The 23,735-nt window shown below is 41.5% G+C and overlaps 1 protein-coding gene across 4 annotated transcripts in view; it reads right to left on the bottom strand.

Moving 5' to 3' along the window:
* The window catches only part of DCLK1 (doublecortin like kinase 1), a 251,623-nt gene that overhangs the window by 18,339 nt on the left and 209,549 nt on the right, over nt 1-23,735 (bottom strand). For all 4 annotated transcript variants that reach the window (XM_074567548.1, XM_074567541.1, XM_074567555.1 and 1 more), the window contains 6 exons: nt 18,815-18,961; nt 13,579-13,712; nt 12,768-12,845; nt 12,040-12,136; nt 9,273-9,353; nt 1,769-1,882 (listed from right to left, as the gene is read on the bottom strand). In XM_074567548.1, the coding sequence (XP_074423649.1) occupies nt 1,769-1,882; nt 9,273-9,353; nt 12,040-12,136; nt 12,768-12,845; nt 13,579-13,712; nt 18,815-18,961 (651 nt within the window). The remainder of the gene's footprint in view (nt 1-1,768; nt 1,883-9,272; nt 9,354-12,039; nt 12,137-12,767; nt 12,846-13,578; nt 13,713-18,814; nt 18,962-23,735) is intronic.

Below are 23,735 nucleotides of genomic sequence, written 5' to 3'. Positions count from 1 at the left end.
GCCATTAAGAATACAATTAAACATATACATTTTTTTTCCTGATGTATAATGTTTTGCAGCGGAAAGATTCACTACGGTGCCTTTTTCATTACTCAAGTGTCAAACTGCTGTAAACAATTCCTTGGCAGAGCAACTGGGGCAAAGAAAAAAAAAAAAGAGGAGGGTGGGGAAATTAAAAACATAAAGGAGGCGAGGGATGGATGAGGACAGAGGCATCATTTCTCGCTTTTAAGCTTTGAAGTCATTAGCATGGAGGATCTGAGCAGTAATTCTCATGGACAAGCGTGCTGGCAGTCCATTCGAAAGGAATACGGTTTCAGCTAGTCTATACAGAACATACCTGCATTTCAGATGAGCAATGGGTATGTGATGTTTTAGTTGTGGGAGAGCTGTTGCAGTATTATTGCTTAAAAATGAAAATAAATAAATGCTGGCTATGTAAATGCTGACTATGTTAGCTGATGACTGAGAAAATCTAGGAAAAGCATGAGGAACAACTCGCTTCCATGTTGAGGACGTCCAGGGTTGGAAAGAGTAAAGAAAAAAATATGAGAGAGGCACAGCTTGAAATTTTAAGTACTTATACCAAGTAACTTTGAGAGAGTATCCGTTTTGCTGCACAAACAGTTCGCACCTGTGAGCCAGATTGCATGTGCTGAGCTGAGTTTACTTCATGCTGATTTAACTCACCACTGGAGGGGCTGAGCTGAGAAACATGAAAGTGGAAACAGTACAAGAAAGTGTACATGTGCAGTCACACCACCTGCAATTTATGGAAGCTGGGAATGAACACCGAGTAATCTGATATGGGAATGGTTATGTTTAACGTGTCACTTATTTTTAGCGACTATTTGGAGCGTTAACATTACCATGAGTAATAAAGAAAAGCTTACAAACACAGGCAGATGTATCCAAAATGTGAAGGATGTGCGTGTTACTATTCAATGGCATTAGTATGAATAATCTCATAATACCCTGAATATACTCTGTGCGCACGTATACCTAATACACATGTTCGGGGAAAAACCACAAATGTATGCGATGTATGCTACACTGAGGATGCCACTGAAACCTCAGTAAAGCTTGGTCAAAAGTTTGGTCAAGCTTGGTTTCAGAAGCTCCGACACGTTCTAACCTGGAATGCCTAGACTGGAACTGCAAGATGACAGAAGGCAGCAAGGAGCTCCGTTAAGTCTTTACGCAATGAAGTCCTTCTGCCTAAGGGGAAGCAGCTTGCATGTGGCAGTAAAACGCTGCTGCTCAGCTAAATCTGAAGTGGCTATACTCATATCAACTATGAAGGTAGCACTGAGGCATCATAGCTCTCTCTGATGTCTTCAGAGAAGAGAGGCTTAGGCTGCCATACAGACTTTCTGTTACGATTTTGAGGTAATTTCCATTTTAAAGGGCTGCTGTCCTTCTGCTACAACCTCTGCGTGGCCTCAATCCATGTGATGATTCTGCTGCCAAGTAAAACGCCATGAGTTCAAATTGTTGAATCTACATTGGCGTTAGGTCCACTGTTCGTCTGGTAAAATGTGGTGGTGTGGGTACTGTTAGATCTCCTAGGGCTGTTAAATAACAATGTGACTCACAAGGAGAATCAATGGAGAAATTGTGCTGAATACCAGTCTACGTTTTTATTAATTAAACGCTAGAATTATCTAAAGGTTAACCCTCTCTGGTTTCTTTTGGTGGCGTGTCCTAAACACACACTGTCTCGCGGACACATATTTAAGTGTTTTAGCTGTGTATTTCAGATGCTTACTGCTATGACAGAAACTCCAGCTGCTGTGCTGTTCGGTTTAGGGCCTGTGTTGAAATGCTTCTTTATCTTCCCAGCTACTGAGAGCTGATGTTCATTCTCTGGAAGGCCATCATCCTGCAGAGAAACAAAGCAAAATAAAACTTCAGAGAGAAAAGGCGAAATAAAGGAATTACAAGGTGATTCTGATAGCATCTGTGAATATGGAAAAGTTTACAAAAAAGTTTGTGATGAAGTATGGGTCAGTCATTGTCTCCGTCAATATATCTAAGGTAATTATAAGATAAACATCATATTATGTCATGAACTAGACTCTCTCTTCTTCTTTACCCAGTATCTTTAGGGACATGGTTTAATGGTGGTTTTGGCACTGTTAGGTTGATGGTTGGACTCAGTGATCTTAAAGGCCCCTTCCAACCTAGACGATTCTACGATTCTATCTTCTTCTCAAGCTTTAGGTGATGTTAATGAGTAAAAATTGTTAAATATTTTACTATTCTTTCTACCATGTCTTAACTACCGCTGCCCAGTTATTTTTAGGTTCATTAATATTTCAAAGCTTGATAAGCTCAGACCTGTTCATGATTCTGTTTACTCATGACATAAATTTAAAGATAATGACCTCAAAAATAGGAAGCGCCCAAGTGACTACAGAAACCAGATGCCCTGTTTTGGTAGGATGCAGGAAAGGATCTCCAAAAGCCCTGAGAGACACCAACGAGGTCCTTGTCTCATCATAAAGGTTACAAACTTAGGAACTATGGGGTTGGGTGAATGTTCCAGCCACGGCTCAGTGAGTCACACGGTGAGGGACCCAGGCAAGATGGGAGCTGAGACATGTCCTGGCTGAGACCCTTGGGATAGGTGAGCGTGGGACCTCACCAACGCCAGGATGTATCACTGGTATGTCTGCAGGCCAGGGGGAGGTGCGGACTCATGGCTTGCTGTGGCATTCCCTGCAGACTGTGACTGTACCGTACTAAAACCGTAGTTAAACAAAGCCACCTCTGCAAATCGAATCTCTGACTGACTGATAACAAGGAACTGTAATTCCTTCCCCCAGTCCCAAGGCACACAAGCCTGGGATGATGTGAGGAAAGGACAGACAGAGGTACAGACTGCCTGGGAAAGCAGAGAAAGGCTGGAGCCAGCTGTGGGTGGCCTCTTCATCCTTGCCAAAAGACACATGTTCTCAACTTGAGCTAACCTGAGGTAAAAGCAGGCACGCAACTGCATGGCCAAGCAGAGGCAGACACATGTTCTGCTGTCGTGGCCACCAAGCGAGCTGGCTGTGGGCGAGCTCCAGCCCAGAAGCCGTGCAGCTGGGCCGGCAGGTGCCTCGTCCCATCTGAGACATCTCGCTTTGCAGAGCAAACCTGTCTCTCTGCACCTGGGCACGCAGGCAGCCTCGACGCTGGAGCGAAACCCCAGCAGAAAGAAGGGTGTTTGCACTTTTGTGCGAGTCAGAGGGTTGAATTCAAGCCCCAGAGAAGAAAGGAGTTCTTTTAGAAATTGCAAAAAAGATCCTTACACCTGAAAAAAGTGCAAAAAGCCACCACTCGGTGGGACTTCCCCACTAAGCAACATATGCAGGATTTCAGGCAACAGCATGCAGAATAGACAGAATAGGCAACAAAATGTAGAATAGGCAGAATACGCAGGATATCGGGTCACTGGCCATCCGCAATGGTTGTCCCAAGCTGGTACTCCATGGTATGTGTAGCTATCAGCAGTTGAAAAAAGTTCTTAAACTCCACTTAAGCGAAATCCCAGCAGAATACAGGCAAACAAGAGAAAAGATCAGAATACAGGGAGATGTCAGACTCTTCTTTTGTCTGGCTTTGCAGCGATTCTGAGTGCACTTAAAGAGTTACAGAGTCGCTGCAGTAAATCATTAGTTCAGTGAGCACATGGGAATTTTAGGGAGGTTGGTGAGGGTTTGTTATTTATTTAGCTTGGGGAGTTTGTGTTTAGAGATCCCTCACTCACCCCTTAACAAAATGTCTCAGCTGGCAAAATATGGTCAAGTGCACACAGCTGCAAAACACAAAACAAAACAATACAACCCAGTAGCTGATTATTGTCTAGCACCGGGGAGTCTTGGCTCGGTGGTATATGACCCCTAAAAATAACCTGCTTTCCGCTGACCTCGCCTTTCCCAGAAGAAAGCTAGTCTGTAAAGTGAACTCTTCTTCACTAGAGGGGAGGAAGAAAAAAAATCATTCTCTTGGCTTTCTTGACATGGTAGCCTGCCAAATGTTCATGTCATCTTGTCAAAAGACTAAATTACGGAGAAGACAACAGTTACCAAGACTGTGGTAATATTTTATTGGTGAAGCACCACACCCACAGCTCCAGTGGCAACGCGCCAGAGACACATAGTTTGGGCTCCAGCTTTTAGATGAAATATCTCCCAGCTCAAATTAAGATGCAGCGTAGGAATATATGGGAATTACTCTATGGTTATTAAATTTTCCTACTACTGTTGGTGCTACCTGATGTTTAGTAGTTATCTTTTCTTCTTTTTTTTTTATTCCAACATGCTTTATAAACAAGCTAATATATATTAGTTGGCTCCTGGAATCACTTCAGCCAACAATAAAATAGATAGATATTGAGGGTGAGAGATGACAGCTGTTTAAATACACACAAAACAAGCTGCTCTGCAGTTTAAAAAGGCAGGAAGTGAAAAAAAAACAACCCATCAGATTCACCAGAATCAGCAGGGTAAGTTGTAGAATCGGAGAACAGGCTAAACATTGCTGACAAGAATTTCAGCAGGTTGCTGTAATGGGAAGGATGTCAACCCCCAAAGAGGTTAACTGTTCCTTTCCCCTATTTTAACCTTTTGCTATTGGAACTACTTCTCGCAGCAGGTTAGGATCACAGAATTTCATCTCAGCTTTATCAGTCAGGCCAAGATCTTTTAAAGATGGCTAGTGATTATTGGTGCTTAACTCCATGAATTTTAAAGGGTCACGAGCTTCAGAAAATATTGTCTGCTGATGCTCTGGAAGAAGCTCTCTCCTGAGCATGTCTCAGAAGTTGAGCAGTCAAAATCCTTTGACAGTTTGAAAACCCTGGTCCAGAATACAAGTTTTCACCTGGACAATGTAAACTGCTTGGGATCTTAAGATCTGCCTCCACAAAATACCTTTCATGGTCTATTTGCAAGAAACCAAAATAAAATTAAAAAAAAACAAAAGAGGCAGAGTGTCTTGGCATAATTTGAGTAACTAATAAATATTGTTTTCATATTTGTATTGTTCTCTATGGCAGGAGAAATTGCCACTCAAAGAAAAAAGAAGTGTTAAAAAGATGGAACGAAGTTCAGGATTCCCAGACTCCTACAGCCCTGAAGCACTCCGATCCATTTCACAACCCGGTCACAAGAGCTTTACTTTCCAGGTCTAAAATCAGCAGATGAATAGGTCATTATATAAGTAACAGCAAAAAATTAGAGCAAACAGAAGTGCTGGAAAAGCTTTTGGACTGTTTCCTTTAAGGATTACAAGGAAATTTTTCTTTGGGCAGTGTCCTGGGGTGTGACCAAAAGTAGTCCAGCTGCCAAATATGAAATGTCTTTTAAAATTAACTTCCTTACAACTGTTCAGCTTATTACTATTTACTGCTTGGTTATTAATTTCTTTTGCACACAAATTTCCAAGGCAGACATGGTTAAGCAAATATGTAAAAGCTCCAGTTTCCCTAATTCTTTTTAGGCCAGTGTGTGCCATCTTCCTCCTCCAGCAACAACACACCACGTTTTATATTGATTATTTTAACAGAGAAGGATTTACAGAACGCAATCCACCCCTTTCAGCATTCACTGCTCAATGCTGTATTAAGAAATATTTACTACTTATACAACAAAGAGAGAGTAGGTTTGTTCTGTAACTTGTATAGTGTAATTTAGGTTATCAACATCATCAATATTTAAAATGCCAGACCTCAAGATTCCAGCCTCTTTTATAATTCTTTGGTTTTGCAAAGAATTTGAGCAGGTAAAGGAAAGAGCCGGGGTCCCTGTAGGGGAAGTATAAACCGACGGATTTGTTTCCAGGTCTAAGTGTACTGCATAGGAGAGACAAATCCAAATAAACCAAATGGAGGGGGCAAGGAACTGCTGCTGAATTGCATTTAGAATTCAAGATCTCCATCTGTGGCAGTGGCACGTAGCCAACTTCTTTTCAGGTTTTGTTTTTTTGAATTGAAAACAGCTGGGATATTATTGACATAGGAACTGCTTTACTGGTCTGACTCTGACCATAACAAGTTTTGCAGTTTCCAAGAGGATTCCAGCTATTTTTATAGCAAAAACTGAAACTGAAATGAGGGTTGGCTCCTACTGAAACTGTCAAAGCACATTCCAGGAATCTCAGCAATTTACCAAGTAATAACATAGTAAGCAGCTATAAAGTAGAATGGTTATTTACAATCTACAAAATGGTTTTATACAGTGTAAGCAGTTACAACGCTTCTATCAGAGGTTTGATCAAAGAGAGAAAATGTTTCTTAAAATTGTCGAAGAAAACACATGCCTGCTTTTCCAGCCAGCTGTCCTCTCCAGTATTTTAGCTGCAAGTTTACCACCCTGTGAATAGCTTCCAAACCGAAATAAGACAACGGAAAGCAAAGTCCAGTATTTGATGCCATGGAAAAGTATGTAAACAGGTTATCTGGGAAAACGGAGTGTTAGGTGAAAACTCCATGTGCCATTTCTTCTCAGAAAGACAGTATTTTACGAAAGTTGCAGATCATTCCTCAGGTAATTATGGCACACAGATCGCAGAGCCTTTTATAAACAGGGATGAGTATATTAATTCCCTGTCCTAAAGGTGGGAAAATGAGGTACAGGGAGGTTGTGTGGCAGGCGTGCAGCTGGTGAAGCTGGTGCTGGTATGGGGATGCGAGGTTGGGTCTGACACCGGTGTATCATTCTGTCCCCCTACACCAGAGGCTGTCCCTGCCGGGCGATCTACTGCATACTTCCCAGAGTCACATCAGGGAACCATCCTTTTTCACCAAAGCATTTAAGCACCTGCTTCAACTCAGCCATGTTCTTATTTCTCCTGAAGTGAACTAGGATTTCAGTGCCATCTAGTTAATTTTATGCCTAATATTAAGCGTTTCCATGTGTGATGCCTCGAAATAGGAACGACGTTTGGAATGCGCTCGAGCACTTTCCTGAACTGGCCCCAGTGCCGGCCTTTCTCCTTCCAGAAAAAATATCTGGAGGATACATAATAGAATTCAAAAGAGGTTTTGATCTGCGTTACTAACTATCATTAGCGTATTGCTGAAGACAAAATACTGATTTGTCTCAGTTGCTAAAAGCAACAATTGGACAGAAAAGAAGAAATTACAGAACAGTCATGGAATATTTGTTTCACTTATTTATGGACAGGTTTTGATTGCGAAGAATCAGCGTATAACTACGAGAAGCGCAGGAGAGCTAGACCAAAGGTGAACTGAATACAGTATCTTGTTTCCAACAGCGCATCATAGTCTCTGTTTATGAAATAGTACATTTAACAAAAACAAGTAGATCTTGAACTTTCCCTGGTATATCCTCTAGTTTCTGACAACCAAGTACTTAAGAACTTTGTGAGCCAAGACTTGTATCCAGACCACCATATTTAATGGGCTCATCCTCCAAAAATGTTACCGAACTCCCTTTTGAATGCATTTATACTTGGCCTCTACAGCATCCTCTGGTAAAGGGCTCCACATTTTAACTTATTGCACAGAAACACAGGAATTTGCCAGGGTGCTTCAGTAATCAGAGCTCAGGTTTGGTTAGCGGAGCTCTGGAGTGTTAAAAGACTTTAGCCCTTTTCCCTGTCCCTCCCCATCAGCAGGCACGAGGGAGGGCAGGGAGCAGACCCTCATGTCACCCGCACACCATCACCATCATGTGACTGACAAATTGCTGCGCCTCTTCTTCTTAATGCATCTTGCTAAAATGGCTTCCTAAAACACATCGTGGTGTAACTGAAGCCAAAAAAAAAAAAAAAAGCATCCGGGGGGAGCATTAACAGTTCCAATGTATTTTCCAGAAAAAGAGGAAGATTAGTGACCACATCCTTATGTGGTGTAAACAAGCGACATTTCAGTAACCTCAGCAGCAGTGTGCAGACTGGCACCGCGGGTGACCTGGCCTCTCTGCGGCTTCTGATCAGTCACTTCCATCTCTTCCTCAGCAGCACTCCAGAAATCCCCGCCCGTCCTCCTCCCACGGAGACAGAGAGACACCTCAGTCCCCAAAAGCCATTACAAGCTGTGACAGAACACTATGTCCAAGGACAGCACCTGGCACCAAGGCAAATTAGTATTTCAGCCGCTTGAATGTCATCTTAAAAATGAAAAGATTTTCATCAGACATTGTCCTGGATCCTTTACTCTTCATACACTGCAGAAGTGCTCTCTGTGAAATCGCATTTACAATTACAAAAAAATGGTTTGGGCAATAAGGCAGCCCCCAAGACTAAAGCACACACTTGGTAAACGCTTAGCTGATCACCACTATTCTGGGCTATATGGAGGACACTTTCATTAAAAAAAAATTAACTTTTGAGGTTACTGTATACTTGAATTTTTAGAATAGTGTTTTAGTGAGAGAAATATTTTGGATACAGCAGCTGAGGGACCAAACAGTACTCCAGGGAGGACTGCACACTCCAAGTTGCAACAAACAAAAGGAAACATTATTCCTTCCTCTCATTTTTTTCTCTGCTTGTCCTAATTGCATTTCTTTTCTCAGTCGTCCCTTTTGAATTTGAATCTGGATTTCCTCCAGTTTTTCCTTCTTGTCATCCAAATATTTTAAGACATATCAAATAGTCTAGTCTGAAATAATTAACAAATATTAAGTAGCGTCCTTGTCTCAACATTAATTAAAGAGAAATTTCTTTATTCTCTGCCAGATTTCTCCATATGCCACCTCAGTCGTTACCACTTTTATGGCAAATGTCCAGTCGCTTAGAGATAAGCCAGGTTACATAAATAGCTATTTCATGGTAACTCCGATTAAATGGATATGGCTGCACATAAATACATGTATATTTCAACGTCAGAAGCTAAATATGATTCTAAAGGTTTCCCTGTTTCGTGCTGGATCAAGTAGGCTTAACACTATGGACTATATTTCAATAGCTCTTAATCATGACTGTCAGATCTTTGAGTCCATCTGATTTCAGGAGAGCAAAACGTGTCACTGAACCCGCAAGCTGATTGTTAGAGGTATAAATTTGTCAAGTGTGGTTGAGATTTGTTGAAATCCTGGCCCAAAATATTTCAGAGAAAACGTAGCTGAGCATGCATAAAATAGTGAATACTCCAAGGTAAGTGTGATATACTAAACCCGCCTGTAACCCAGCATATTTCCAGTTAAATCTGTGGCATTTTAAGAATGTGCTGGCTCCAAAAGGACATAGAAAGGACTTGACATAAAAGAGCTCAGAGGTGCCAAATTAAAAGCAGCATCTCCAAGCCTGAAAATACTCACATTAACCCATGGATGCTCAAGAACTTGCAAGGCTGAGAATCGCAGATCTACATCTACTTGAAGCATCATTGTGATAAGTTCCTGAGAAATGGAATACTGGGTCAAATGTAAAGAACATTTTTGAAGAAGAAATCAACATTTAATCACTAAAATGCACTTCAGCTGATTATGTAACAGTGCTCGGAGATTGACTACCAACCGCAGAAATATATTAAGATTATTAAAAAAAAAGAACGACTATGAACTGCTGAACTTCAAGCTGAACTTTTAAATCAATATCTAACAGTACCTTGAAAAGCTAGAAGACAGTTCTGAGTTACAGTTCTGCAGCCACTGTTTAAGAGAAAAGCACTTAATACGTAATCTACAAAACAGATGGTCACATGAAATTAGGTTAGCTTCCCATTAAGAAAAAGCCAATTCCTCTGTAGGAAAAAAGCCAGCAAATCTAGAATTTTACTTTAAGCTCTTGCATAAATGACATAGAAGATATTAAAAAAAAAACAAACTTAAAACCATAATTTTTCATCCTCTGATTTCCTCTGCAATTGCCTAGTTTTCAACTAGCATGTAAATAAACATAGATCTAATTCCATCAGTGAGTGGAGTGCACAGAAAACAGGATGGCAATATGACAGCAAATAAAGGGGTATCACCAAAGACCAAAGTTAGTAATTCTTAGTGACAAGGAGAAGTTAAATGAATAGGCTAATGCTTCAAACCAGAAATTTTAGACTGAACTATTTGGAAGGAGTTTCACAGGAGAACACTATTGGCAAAGGACTTGCAGAGTTCTCATTTATGATGCTACGAAATAAAACCTGCTACAATACAACGATGCGACTTAGAGGACTTCTTCCAACTCTATGACTGTATCACATTCATTAACCTCATTAGTTAACAGGCCAAAATGCTAGTCCTGATCACCCTCCTACATATCTGTAAAAGCAGGATGGAACTCTCCGAAGAATGGAGATTCAGAATGTAGAACGCTACTCTCATTACCTGCCTCCACCTCCAAATTTCATATTTTTTTTGGTGATTAATTAAATGCTGTCACATTGAAAGGAACAGGAAGACAGTTTTCCCTGGATTTGCCTTACAGGCTACAGAAGTAAACTGGCAGAAATGAAGCACTTATCTACAGGATAACCATATGAATAGTTTTATGGGTTTGGCTTTTTATTTTTTGTACATACATATATGTATTATCTCTCTATATACCATGGAATCACAGAATCACAGAATTTTCAGAGTTGGAAGGGACCTCTAGAGATCATCTAGTCCAACTCCCCTGCTAGAGCAGGATTGCCTAGAGCACATCACTCAGGACTGCATCCAGGCGAGTCTTGAAAATCTCCAGAGAAGGGGACTCCACAACCTCCCTGGGCAGCCTGTTCCAGTGCTCTGTCACCCTCACTGTAAAGAAGTTTTTCTCATATTTGATGGGAATTTCCTATGTTCCAGCTTGTGCCTGTTACCCCTTGTCCTGTTAGTGGGAACCACTGAGAAGAGCCTGGCTCCATCCTCCTTAAACCCACCCTTCAGATACTTGTAAACATCAATAAGGTCTCCCCTCAGCCTTCTCTTCTCCAGGCTGAAGAGTCCCAGCTCTCTCAGCCTTTCCTCATAAGGAAGATGTTCCAATTCCTGCATCATCTTTGTTGCCCTACGCTGGACTCTCTCCAGTAGTTCACTGTCTCTCTTGAACTGGGGAGCCCAGAAACAGACACGGTACTCCAGTTGTGGCCTCACCAGTGCAGAGTAGAGGGGCAGAATGACCTCCCTTGACCTGCTGGCCACACTCTTCCCTATACAGCCCAGAATTCCGTTGGCCTTCTTGGCAACAAGGGCACATTGCTTGCTCATGGATAATTTACCGTCTACCAGCAGGTCCACCCCTAACCTATACTGGTGCCTGACATTCTTCCTCCCCAGGTGCAGGACCCTACACTTGTCCTTGTTGAACCTCATTAGGTTCTTCTCTGCCCAGCTCTCCAGCCTGTCTAGGTCACGCTGGATGGATATATATATTTATACACGTGACTATAGTGAATGCCAGATCCCTAGAAAATCTGTGAGTTAAACCGTTGCTCCAACGCACTAATGAGAGTTAAAAGACTTGATCTGTTCTGCAAGAATAATGAACTCTGTCAGGATCTGAAAAGGATTGTATCTGCCTCAGCACACCTCAAGCTCTACCTACATCCTTTGTGTCCTGTGCCAAGAGGCTACAGACCATGAGCTGGGGGCCAGAGCAAGTCTGTATTTCATACCACGCTGACAACAACAAGGAGTTACAGGCAATGTGAAGCCTGGTTCTTGGACAGAAAGAAACAACAGACATATCATTTAATGGGATTAAAAAGGGGAAAACAGCCTCCCTATAATATTATTATACAATATCCAAAGGCTCCAGGTTGGTACCTGGTCCCCATCATAAATACATACAAAGCACGCTCCCAGGGAGCTTTCAAGCTAAGTGTAGGTCAAGCAAAGTTACCTAAAATTTTTCTTGATCAGTAAGGGCTGCTGGTGTCTCTGTTGTGTAAGTACATCATACAGAGATGGGGCTCATTTCAGAACCAGCTGGAGTCTAACAGACAGACAGTGATCAAACATACTTGGTAACCCAGAGGAATTTATAGGTGTAGCAGGAGATGTATGAGACATGTCAAATACAGCACGGTGAAAGAACAACACACATTAGATACTGGCACTGGGAATAATATTGGAGAAGAAAGTTATCATCAACTATAAATCCCACCTTTGCAGAGTCAGAAACGTTGTCCCAATATGGAGCTGGAAAATCCACCTGTCCCATCAAAATCTGATCAAAAAGCACTTCTTGATCATCTCCACTTCTGTAAAGTAAAAACCAAACAAAAACAACAACAAAACCCACAAAGAAATTATTTCCAGAGCTGGTTTCATCAGGCTTCTTGAAAGTGCTTTTAACTGGTCATCCCTTAGTACGCTTTTGGAAGCTGTTGATTCCCCCCAGGCATGCAACCATGGGTGTGAACGGTGAGACCGTAAGACAAAGTGCATTGTACATTCTTTCTGAGGTAATCTGCTTTTCTTTAGGATTGTCAACAACTTTGCAATTGCTCTGAGGGGGAGAGAAGATCTGACACGTCCTTATTAAGTGGCTTACATTTTAATTACCTTTTACCGACCACAAAATATGTTGTATTTGGTCCATGACAGAAGATGCTTATTTCACTGTGTATTTTAAACATCAGGCAAAGGCACCCAGAACCCGTAATGGAGGGTCTTGTTTTGTAATGCAATGAAGTTTAAACTAAAATAAACAAACACGAGACAGAGATTTTACAGTAAAATCACAGACATTTATGGGGTTTGTGTAAATTACTATGCAGAGCACCGGAAAAAACAAACCCTATGAGCAGAGAACTTTTTCTAGGGCTTAATGCAAAAGCAGCACAGGGACCAATTCACAGAACAAGGATGGTTAAATAGATCAGTCCATACCCACGGAACGGAGGGAAACCACAGAGCAGGATGTAAGTAATCACACCCGCTGCCCAGATGTCCACCTTCAAGCCATATCTAGAAGTGTGAGAGACATGGTTAGAGACATCTGACTCCTATGAACTACAGTACAAGAACCGAATTATCAGAATTATTTTCAGAATTTTTCAGAATTATTAATTTTTCAGAATTATTAATAATTTCTTATCTATTCTCATATGAACTTTCTCTATGTCCTACCTACCTATCCTAATGCCATGTTCAAATCTTTTTTACATTTACGTCTTAAAACTACACTAGGTCAGAATGTAGGAGTGCACAGACGACATCGTACTTTATTCTTGAGCTAGAGAGTGATGCCTACCAACATGAAGCCTGCATAGGTGACACAGGCTGCTCAAGCCAGCAAGCATTTACTCCGTGGAACAAATCAAAAGAAGAGGACAGTACGTGATAACGAAATAAAATCAAGTGAACAGTAGTTAGGAGTTTCTTGGGGCAGCTTAAGAATTACTTTTATTGTATCTGCAAATGGCTAGTTAGTAATTCAGTGTTAAGCTAAGAAGTTTGAGGCCAACAACTGGCAGAGGAACCTGATAAAACTCCAAAGTTGGCCGTGCTCTGAGCTGGTTTGGACAAGATAGTCTCCAGAGGTCCCTTCCAACTAAATTGTTTTATGAGCCATGATTCAGCATCATACCCAAGCAAAGGCAGCATAAAAATCTTAATTGCAAGAACTCCTGACTGGCACACTGGCAAGAACATGCTCCACTGTGTACACATCGAGGAATCATCACTAAAAGTGATTTACCCAGTTTCAGCAATGATTTCTGGAGCTACATATGTTGGGGTCCCACAAACAGTATATAGAGGTCCATCCACAATCGTTGCTAGTCCAAAGTCTCCTAGCTTCAGGGACTTGCTTCCATCTTGGTGTTCATAAACCTAAATCAGGAGGAAAATTCAAAGGTTTAACACGATACCACCAAGGTAACAACTATATCATTTACTAACTGCCTGAAATGTTCTTTCTAATTTACAGTCTTTTTTTTTTACTCCTTACCAACAACATACTTCTCTCCATGCTTTGAAAATTCCCAGCCATTTTGGACAGCTTCCCTTGAATGCACTCAAGGTGTCTGGGAAAGACTTACCTCGCTACCTGGACAACAAAGGACTTACTCCTTGCTAGAAGCTGAAGCCCAGAAGCAAAGATCTGACCTTCCCGCAGTGACATTCCTAGGTTAATTCCCCACTGACAGACAATTCACAGTGTAGGGTTTTTGATTTTATTCATTTTACTTGCACAGAGCTTAAAGGCTTGCACGGGAATTTCAGCTTCTTAGATAACACAACAGTAACTACACTGATAGCACCAACAGATTCTTCTCTGCGTATTGAAGTCACAAGATGCAAACCTGGCTGGACTATTTCACCTAGAAACACTGTCCTCTCCTTGGATGACTGTTAAACACCAATCAGTGTCTTAGCGGTACGTTAGCACCATCATCATCATGTTGCTGTTAATGAGTATACATGAAAATACTGTCTTAAAACATGGTCTTCACAGCACCAACATGATCTTTCATGGGTTTTTATGGTTGCAAAGGGAGATTAAGATACAGTCACAAGAAAAAAGCCAGAAACTTCAGTAAAAAATACACAATTTTAGAAGCTGGCCCAAGGCAAAAGGACAACCCCAAACCTGAAAACACTGAAAACTTACCAAAAAAGGTTTAAAATAAAAAAGACTAAAATGTATCTAAATTACATACTAGACTGTCAGTCTTTCTTTAATCCAGCTGCTGGTTTGGGTTCTTGCTTTCTATTTTGAAACGGTTTACGATGAAATTTAATGCTGTTTTCCACAACAGCACCTTAAAAAATGGAAACAGTTTACAGGAGGCCTTCTTAAAGTATAGATGCATCACTTCATTATTTTGCAACCCAAATCAAAGCTCCATGCAGTCTGGCTCACCAATAGTGATATCCGGACAACAATCATCAGTAACACTGAGGAAAATTAGAAGTCATCATACTTCACAATCAAAACCAAAATCATCCTTAATACCCATCTTGACCAGCCAGTCCTACATCGGAAATCACATTTATCTACAACTGTTTGCAGAGGAAAATCATGATTTTTTTCTTACAAAAATACAATAAATTCTACAATGGACCCTTGAACATTTCCCTTGGTGCGAAAATAAAATCTTGAAGTCTCTCGCCACTGATTGCTACAGACCTACTATAGCTCAATATAATTAGCTATATTATACAGCCCCCCCTAGTTTCTCACCTGTTAACATTAGTCCTGCCTAGAGAGAAAACCCCTCTCTGTCCTGAATGCCTCCTACCAGGTGATACAGCCACAAGCAGACATTCAGAATATCCAAAATTATTCTCCTTTGCTCATGTTATTTTTAATAATACAATGGGATCTTTAAGAGAAACCAGCAATTTGATATGGATTCACATTTCTCTGCTACTAAGCCAGAAAAAAAAAGATAGGCTTACAGAAAAGCACTGGGGGACAAAAAAAAAAAAAAAAAGCAATTATGGTTTTATTAAAAACACAGATTGTTAAATACATCTGGTTCCTGAAACTAAAGAAAGTGCTCTCTGAAATGGCAGTAATAAATCTAATTTCAACAACAGTTTTAATTAAAGGCTAGAGACTAGAGCTTTAAATATTCACTTGCTGAAAAATGTAAAGTGTGCACTTAGACATCAAGAGCTAAATCCAGTCTAATTAGCATCTCATATTCTATTTCATGCGGTTGTCTTTAACAAAGCTCTCTCAGAGTTGTGTTAACCTAGTGAACGTTCCTAAGTTCTCTCCTTCAACAGACCACACCTTGTACGACACATATATCCTAAAAGTTAATTATGGAAAAGGCTTGTTTGGCAATATTTACCCATGCAGAAAGTTTGGTACTGTGTATTTTCTAGTATTTTGCCCCATCTGTTTCCAGGAATTACTTTCCTTGGAAAACTACTTCAGTTGACTTGTAAAACTGAAGAAAGTCACTTTTCCTCACCCTGTTATAACTCCATATAAAAAGGAGCCCAATGTGAAGTTGTGGTATGTTACTTGCCAGTCAAGGAATGTGAAAGATAATTTAGTGCTCATGTTATTCAGAACAAACGCTATATATGTTCCTCTGCATTTAAATACTGAAGGGCAATTAAAGAAATGGGGATTAGTGCAAATTACCCACTATGTAGGGCTTTCACTGTTTTAACTAAGCAATAAAACTGTGTAATTGTACAACACTAATTGAATGCAGCCACACATAATTGTGTGCCACCATATGTATCCTATTACTATAAAGACTGTCAGTATTTTCTAAGCTGCTCTTGTGATCAGTGCAGATGGCAACAGTCAGAGAAGTTGTTCTCTAGGGTTTATTATATGGCTATAAAGACATCTCATGACTTGACAAAATAAACGTGCTAAATAGCAGCAATTATGAAAAATGTTCCAATTAAAACATGGAAGACGCTCTCTAGAGAACAAAAAAAAAATGCTAAAAAATCACAGGTATTCAGCATACCCTGAACTCTTGGACAGTCGACTGTTAGCTGGGCTTGGAATGCCTTGAGGATAATAAGGAATATTTAAGCACTTACAGAAATAACTGGTGTTGCATATAGGATGTTTGAGACAGGTTCACAAAAGCAAAGATTTGTCAGCAGTGTCTATATCTGATGGCACACATCTGCTCTAAGGGTGAAAGTTACTTTTGAGGAAAAGGAAAAACCAAAGGAGAGAAAGAGGGAGGTGAAAGGGAAAGTTCTCCCAGGAGCTGGGAAGAGATGCAATAAGGAGGCTCCAGATGAGCATCATCCTCTGGGCACCCCCCCCCAGAGCAGCACGTTCCCCTTAACCTCCCCCCGCCCCGGTATTTTTCCTGTAGTAACTCTATAGCTTTTGTCAGGCCTTGCTCATCCTCCCTGTTGTTTTTTCCTGCTAATGGGGCTGTTAGCATTGGGGCACACATTGATCAGGGTAGATGATGCCCCCCCAGTTAGTTGCTCCGCTTCGGGCAGGCCTGTTACAGGCTCCCCTAAACCTAAAGCTACAACCTGCGGGTAGGAAAAGGGCGGAGGGGAAAGGGCAGATTGTCACATCGGTGGCCAGGAGAACCTGCTGTAACAAAACTACCAGGGTTTGCGGGTGCAAGACTGTGACAGTAATGGCGTGAATCACAAGAACAAGGCAAAAATACAGCCGTGTCCACGTGAAGTATTAGAGAGCTGCAAGCAAAAGGCAGGCTACAGGAGGCAAGTAGAAGGTCTTTAGCAAGAGAAAGGCAAAGACCCATATGGCATTTTGCAAGTGTTTTATAAATGCTACAAAAATAACCCTAATTACAATCTTGTGATACAAGGAACTACTCATCCCGTTTGACAGATAAGATAAAAGCAGAAAGGCCAAGAGACAGCAAGGCCACAGCCAGACAGTGTCAGAGACAGGGTCAGAACGCAGGTACGGCTGGTTCCAAAGCACTCTTCTAAAACAGCGTTTGTTTCTTTCAAGGACCTGATAAACCTTAGAGAATTAATATAATTGGTGACTAAAAATGCTGGCTGTTGAGAGTTAGGATGCTGCAAGAGGTTAAGCTCAGTGTCGATATCAACATAGGACCTTTACATACACACAACACTGGAAAAATCACTCAGAAACCATTCAGCTACAATGCAAACAGTGTGCTCATTCCTGATAGTGGGTAATCACCAGAGATAATGGCAATTATCTGGCTGGGCAAGCAAATCTAATCCTCTCTGTGTTGCCCCCACCTCCTGCCTACTTTTCTCTCTGCCCCCAAAAAGCTTCATTCCACTGCTGTCAGACTTCAGGCATTTAGAGGCACGTCAAGCCAGCAGCAGGGCAGGCCTTGCCCCAGACCACAACCCTCCTGCGCGCTCCAAGTCACGGCATTAATGAGTCTGGCCTGGGATTGCTATAACTTCTGGACGCAGCCACCTATGAACACCAGCACAAGGGCTGCAAAAGGAGCATCAATCATCCGTGTCTAGGGAAACTTCTACCCAACATGTTTTTAGCAGTTTCTGGAAAACGAGGGCAGGCTACTTCCTCACCCAGAACTATCAAGGCACCTGCCATTAGAGCAACCTCAATTGTGAAAATCCCACTCCCTGGAAGTTTAGTAAGATCTACTTGAGTCAACTTTCCCATAAAACCTCTCCAGCGTCAAGCAGGACTAAATGCACTAAGTCATGGCAGAGAGCACACAGTTGAGAGAACTGGTATTCTAGGTATCTTAAACATTGCTTTATGGTTGCAGAATATATGGCGAATTGGGACATCTTGATACTGGAACATGTCAGCAAATGCGGGAAAATTCAGAGAATGGCGAAATAATCAGGAGAAATTAAATTCTCAGAAGAAATGTCAGTCGGAGAACACAGTTGCTGCATTCAAGAGAGCAAAATTCTCAGAAGGGTATGTTTTTCATTGTCTTCAGTGGGTACAGATTCAGTCATGAAAAAGAAGATTTAGACTATTTGGGAAAGTGGCTTAATAAAAAGTGTTATAGGATAACTTGGGAGACACAGCAGGGAAAGGAAGGACATTGAAGTCTCTTCCTGGTTGTGTTCTGACGCACTACACAATCAGGGCACAACATTTACGCCCACCATGTCTGTAAAACTGAACTGCTGCTAATTACTTAGGCAGCTACAGCAGTACAGAATAGTCTATTGAGGACAGAACACCTTTGTATTTATGAGAAGCTTGAAATTATACTGCAGCTTACTAAAAGATCACTTCTGGCGATCACTGGAACAACTCTGCTGCTGTGTTCTGGGGAACAGTCTAGACATACCAGTTTATGTTACTTTTTGTGACAGCTGTTATTCTTAGGAGAGCTTTACATTGCTAAGGTTAAAATTAAAAGACCAATGACTTAAGAGACTGAAATACACTTGGGGGGTGTGTGGAGGGAGGGAGGGAGAAGCGCAGACCTTCTCTCACACACTCCCAAGTTATCAACAATACTAAAAGCTGAATTTTCACTTACCAGTAGATTCTCCGGCTTGATATCCCTGTGGACAATGTTCAGGCTGTGAAGATATTTGATGGCACTGGCCAGGTTGTAAAGCATCCCGCTGGCATCACGCTCTGTATATTTGTTGGTGGAAGTAATAGCATCAAAAAGATCTCCTCCCTGGAGGAAAATGACCATGGCATATAAGCAACACTGTTTGTGAAATAACTGAGAAATTTATGGAAGATCAAGGAGCATCATTTATAGAGGAGGAGGACAAGGAGGGAAGAGCAGCACAGTTTCACGGCAGCTATAAACTATGGGTACTGTGATGACATCCCCCATAATGGCAGCTGAACATATCAGTAATTCAGAACCATTTCTCATGGCTTAGTTGGTCAGCCAAGAGGCCGGAGTCTCTACCGCAAACCCTTCCCACCTGCTGCTGCTTTTGTAACATGCCCAGCACTTGCCAACCTGTGTGTTCAGAGCCTCTGTTGCAAATTTCTGGCACGCCTACACACTTGCCTGTCACAATGCCACATACCAACCCCTGCCACTCTTTATTACAATCGCAGCCAGGCCAACATCAAATTTTTGCCCAAAGCCTCACTGAATTCCAGAAGGGCAAAGGAACTCTTAGTAAAACTCAAACCAGCTATGTTTCATCACTGCTAGCGTATTTTAAAAGTTTGTTTCCATCTCATAAAACTTTGAAAACGTGGATTTTGGAAACCACTTCCTCTACACAAGATGTGAAGTTTTTGGTAGTGTGATGCTTCTTGCAGCTAATACTGAAGAACTTTCCAGCATGTATGTCAGACAATCATACTGGAAGACATTTAAGAATTAACATCGGTATTTCACCACAGCTTCAAGTACAGATGGCAGCTTGTCCCATTTCCAGCTCATTGTGCTGTCAAATTCAGCTAAAAGCTACTGCCAATGAAAGAAAAACAAGAAAACAAGAGAGAAAGAAGGAAAGAAGACAAGAAGGAAAAATAAGTAGAAGTCAAAGTTGAAATGATCTTCACCAGGACCTGAGGTATCCATGACATTTGGACTGTATTTCCAGAGCTGAGCTGGCAAGTGGGCAGAAGAACACGTAAGTGCTTGGAGAAAGACCAAAAAAATAAGTTTAAAGAAGAGATTAAGGAGGAAGCTTGACAGAGTGGAGGGAAAAACAAACATCTTTTGGAGATACTACTCAGAGGTATTGGGCCTTCGGCCGAAATCAAAGCAGCACCATAAAGAAAACACCAACATAAAGACCAACAAAAACAAGAAAAAAAAGAAGGAAAGGATAATTCTGGAATAACAATGCAAAAAATCCCTGCTGCAGTCAAAACATCAAGAAAAAAAATCACAGGAGACTGTCTTTTAAAGAAAAAGTAGGTATTTTCTGAAGGCAACAGAGAAATCCCAGCTTTGCCAACTGTCATGATTTTATCAACAGCCTCAAGTTATTTGCTGTTTTTTTTAAGGCTCGGCTCCAGAGTAAACATTGTTTTCACTAAGAGAAAGGAGGAGGGTGAAGAAACAGAAAAAGAATATTTCCAGGAATCACAGCTACAGAGAAAAAAGTAGGAAAAGACAACCATCAAAGACTCAAATCTGAGATAACAGTCATTACTTGTTAAAAAAACCTAAACTATTAAAAATTTTGCGTTGCTGAGGTGCAGATGAAGTCTGCCAGGGCAGGTTTATTCCCACTGAGGATGCAAAACCCCAGCTTTGGAAACTGCTTGCAGCCAACCATCGTCAAATCTGGAGTGCATCAAAACCTCTGGCTCTGGCTGGTCACTGATCAAGATACATGAAGATACACAGTGTCAAGGAAAAGGAGGAATAAAAGGCCAAACTAAACCAGATAGAGGATTAGAGAGAAAGGCCAAATATTTGGCAAAAGTACAATACCATGTACTTCATGGCATTACCTGATCCCTAAGTATTAGATATCAGCATGTGGCAAAATATGTGGGATAAATAATCTGTCTTCCCTAAGCTCCTTCCTGTGAAGCCCCTGTACCAGCTGCTTTTTAACATGAGGTAGTGGATTAGACAGATCTTTGGTCTTATCTAATATGTTCCAGATGCTCAGGAGAAGTGTCAATAACATCAGCAAAGGATCTGCCTCCAAACAAAGAAAACAGAGCGAGCTGAGATCTGAGAGGAGAGAAGGAAAGAAGCTGAACCTTAAAAAGAGAAGGGAAAAGTCAAGTCAGATGAAAAAGAACAACTGTTCATGTGCAAGAGAAACCAAACTCAGAAAAAGAGAGAGGCTGCAGAGCACATTAAGAGAGTCAAGTCAATTTGAAGCAGAATCGTTTTCTCCAGTTAAGCAGCCTACTTTACTCGGTAAAGTTTCTTAGCAGGTAGCTTGGTAAGAAAAAAGGGCACATATTTAGTCTGTGGGATTCTCTGCAGTTAAAAGAGAGGCGGTATCCTGCAAAGAGTTAACGGAGCTGACAGCTATATCAGGCAGAATTGTTTTCAGACCTCCCTTTCCCTGAAGAGCACTTTAACCTGCAAGGTTCTGCTTAGCCGATTCGCACAGCAGGTCACTATCATTTACTCAGGCACAAGGGGTGAGTTCAGGATGACATTTCAGTCTTAAATCCCCTGTTCTGGAGTGAAATGGGACCAGTAACATCTGAAGGCAGTTTTTATCATCTGTGCACATGAGGAAGTGTACTTGGAAGTACAGTAACCAATTATTTATTTATTACCTTGTTATGTAAATGATATAATCTCTCTTTTCTTCTGCAAAAGTGAAATCATATCCTGGAGCAGTAAAGGAAACTCTGCAATAAATCTTGCTTGTTAAATTGGCCAAACCCCTGTTAGGTTTGAATAACAATTTTGTTTCGCTGTGTAAAAAGGCAACGTGCCAGAAACCAGGTCCTTGCTTCCTTTTACAAGCACCACTTGCAATGTGTTTATATTTGTATTTATGAAGTGCTTTTTCTTACACTTTACAAAGCAATGAATGGCCTATCTGCCAGGAGGTGAGGGCAGTATTTGCAGCAGCCACTTATGTCAAACATGTTACTGCCAATTAATGCAGGGTGGTATTAACTGAAACCGTGCTCCGCAGTTATCAAGCCTTTTCTCCTTGAATTTCTTTCCTGTCTGTGAGTTTGATTTAAAGTCAGGTCTTCAAAAGGCAGTCAATAACAGATGGTTAATCAATTCTAACAGTGTGCGCTATGAAATGGTCATAGGCAGCAATCGGTGAATTAACAATTAATGTCTTTCCAGAAATACCTTCCCTGGTGCCCATAGAGTATAACAAGGCCTTTCCCGACCCCCCACCCCCCGCCAATTAAATATTAAGGAATAGATGTTTGCTTCAAAGAAACAAAGTTAAATTCCCAGGATTAGGATATTCTAAATATCTTCTATTATTCCACATAAAAGGAAAGAACATTCAAACAGTGCTCTCTCAGATACCTGACCTACAGAGATGTCTACAAAGCCCTTCTAAAGCATAACTAAAAGCATAAATATCTTAGCATGGGCAGCAATCCTGAAGAGTAAAGAAGAAAGACTGCAAGAAAACAGATTTTTCCAGAAAGTGAATATAATGGATGGTTTCCTTTATATGCATCTTTTAGGCTAGTTATTTTGTAAGAGTTTTCGGTCCCCTCCCCTCTTATTTAGCAGAGTAGGACATTGATTAAAAATCCACCAGGGACTACAGTTTGAACATTTTTCAAGCACGAACAGCACAGCAGGTTGCACCCATAAAGCCAGCTATGTGCTTATGGCTTGGCATGTTAGACAAGGCACAGCTTTTACTTCTTAGCACACCTCATGGGGCCAAGATGAAGGATTTGTCAATGCAGGCTGGAGCCGTGGCTACAGTAGATTACAAGGCTGTGCAAGAGTACTGAGGTACCTTTGAACAAGCTCTCACGGACACTGGGAAAAACCTGCAGTAGCATGGGTCTCAGAGTGAGCCCACTTATCACATAAAAGAGACGTAATTACGACTAAAATAGTGTTAGACAGCTAATGGCATCTGATCTGAAGCTGTGCTATTTCACGTTGCACTCCCGAGTGTGGGAGAATCACAGAATCTTCAGAATCACAGAATCTTCAGAGTTGGAAGGGACCTCTAGAGATCATCTAGTCCAACTCCCCGAGAGGGCTGTGACTATGAAGAAGGTGGGAAAGTTCTTCCAGGACTGGCTACATAGAGCGATTCGTGGTATGGAAGAGTGCCAGTATTTTGAGTTTCTTCTTAGGGTTTAACCTCTCCACAAAAGACTAAACAGGGATGCCAGGTACCCTGTCAGCTCCTTGCCACCAGCATTTCCCAGTGTGCTTCCTCAGAACTTGAAGGTGGTGGACAGCAGGGTTAGCTGGACCATGGCACCACTCAAGCCAAGGAGGGCATCAGGGAGACTCCAACCTAAGAGGACAACGTTGCCATCTCCTGAGCTGTGGAGAATAGTTTGAGCTTCTCATGGTTAACAAGGCTGTTAACCATGGCTGTTAACCAGCCTGCCACAAGGACAGGGAAGATCTGTGTCCCCCCACCCATGGGCCCCACCTGACAGCCTCCCTTGCCTGTATGGCACAGCGACTTTGCGGAGAGCAAGGATGTGCAGCTCCACACTGGAAACAGCTTGTATCACTGCGCTGCCAGAGCACAGGAGATAACAGAACAAACTAAAGACTTTTCATTCTCCTTGCTTTCCAATTCCAGCGCAGAGCTTGAGACACTCTTTAAGAAACACTTGTACCTGGGATCAATCCTATCTAACATCTCAAGGAGGTGCCTACATTAAAAACATCCCCTAATCTCCACCTACAACCAGTGCAAAGCAGATAACAATCCTGCTTGCCAAAATTGCTTTCTCTCACGACCTCTGGTGGTGCCTGTTTCTAACCAGGGATACAGAGGATGTCTACTGAAGGTGACCACACACTTAAGATAAGTGGAAGT

The sequence above is a fragment of the Larus michahellis genome, chromosome 1, assembly GCF_964199755.1.
Source record: "Larus michahellis chromosome 1, bLarMic1.1, whole genome shotgun sequence".
In the NCBI taxonomy this organism is placed as follows: Eukaryota; Metazoa; Chordata; class Aves; order Charadriiformes; family Laridae; genus Larus; species Larus michahellis.
This window is presented reverse-complemented; position numbering and strand designations above follow the sequence as displayed.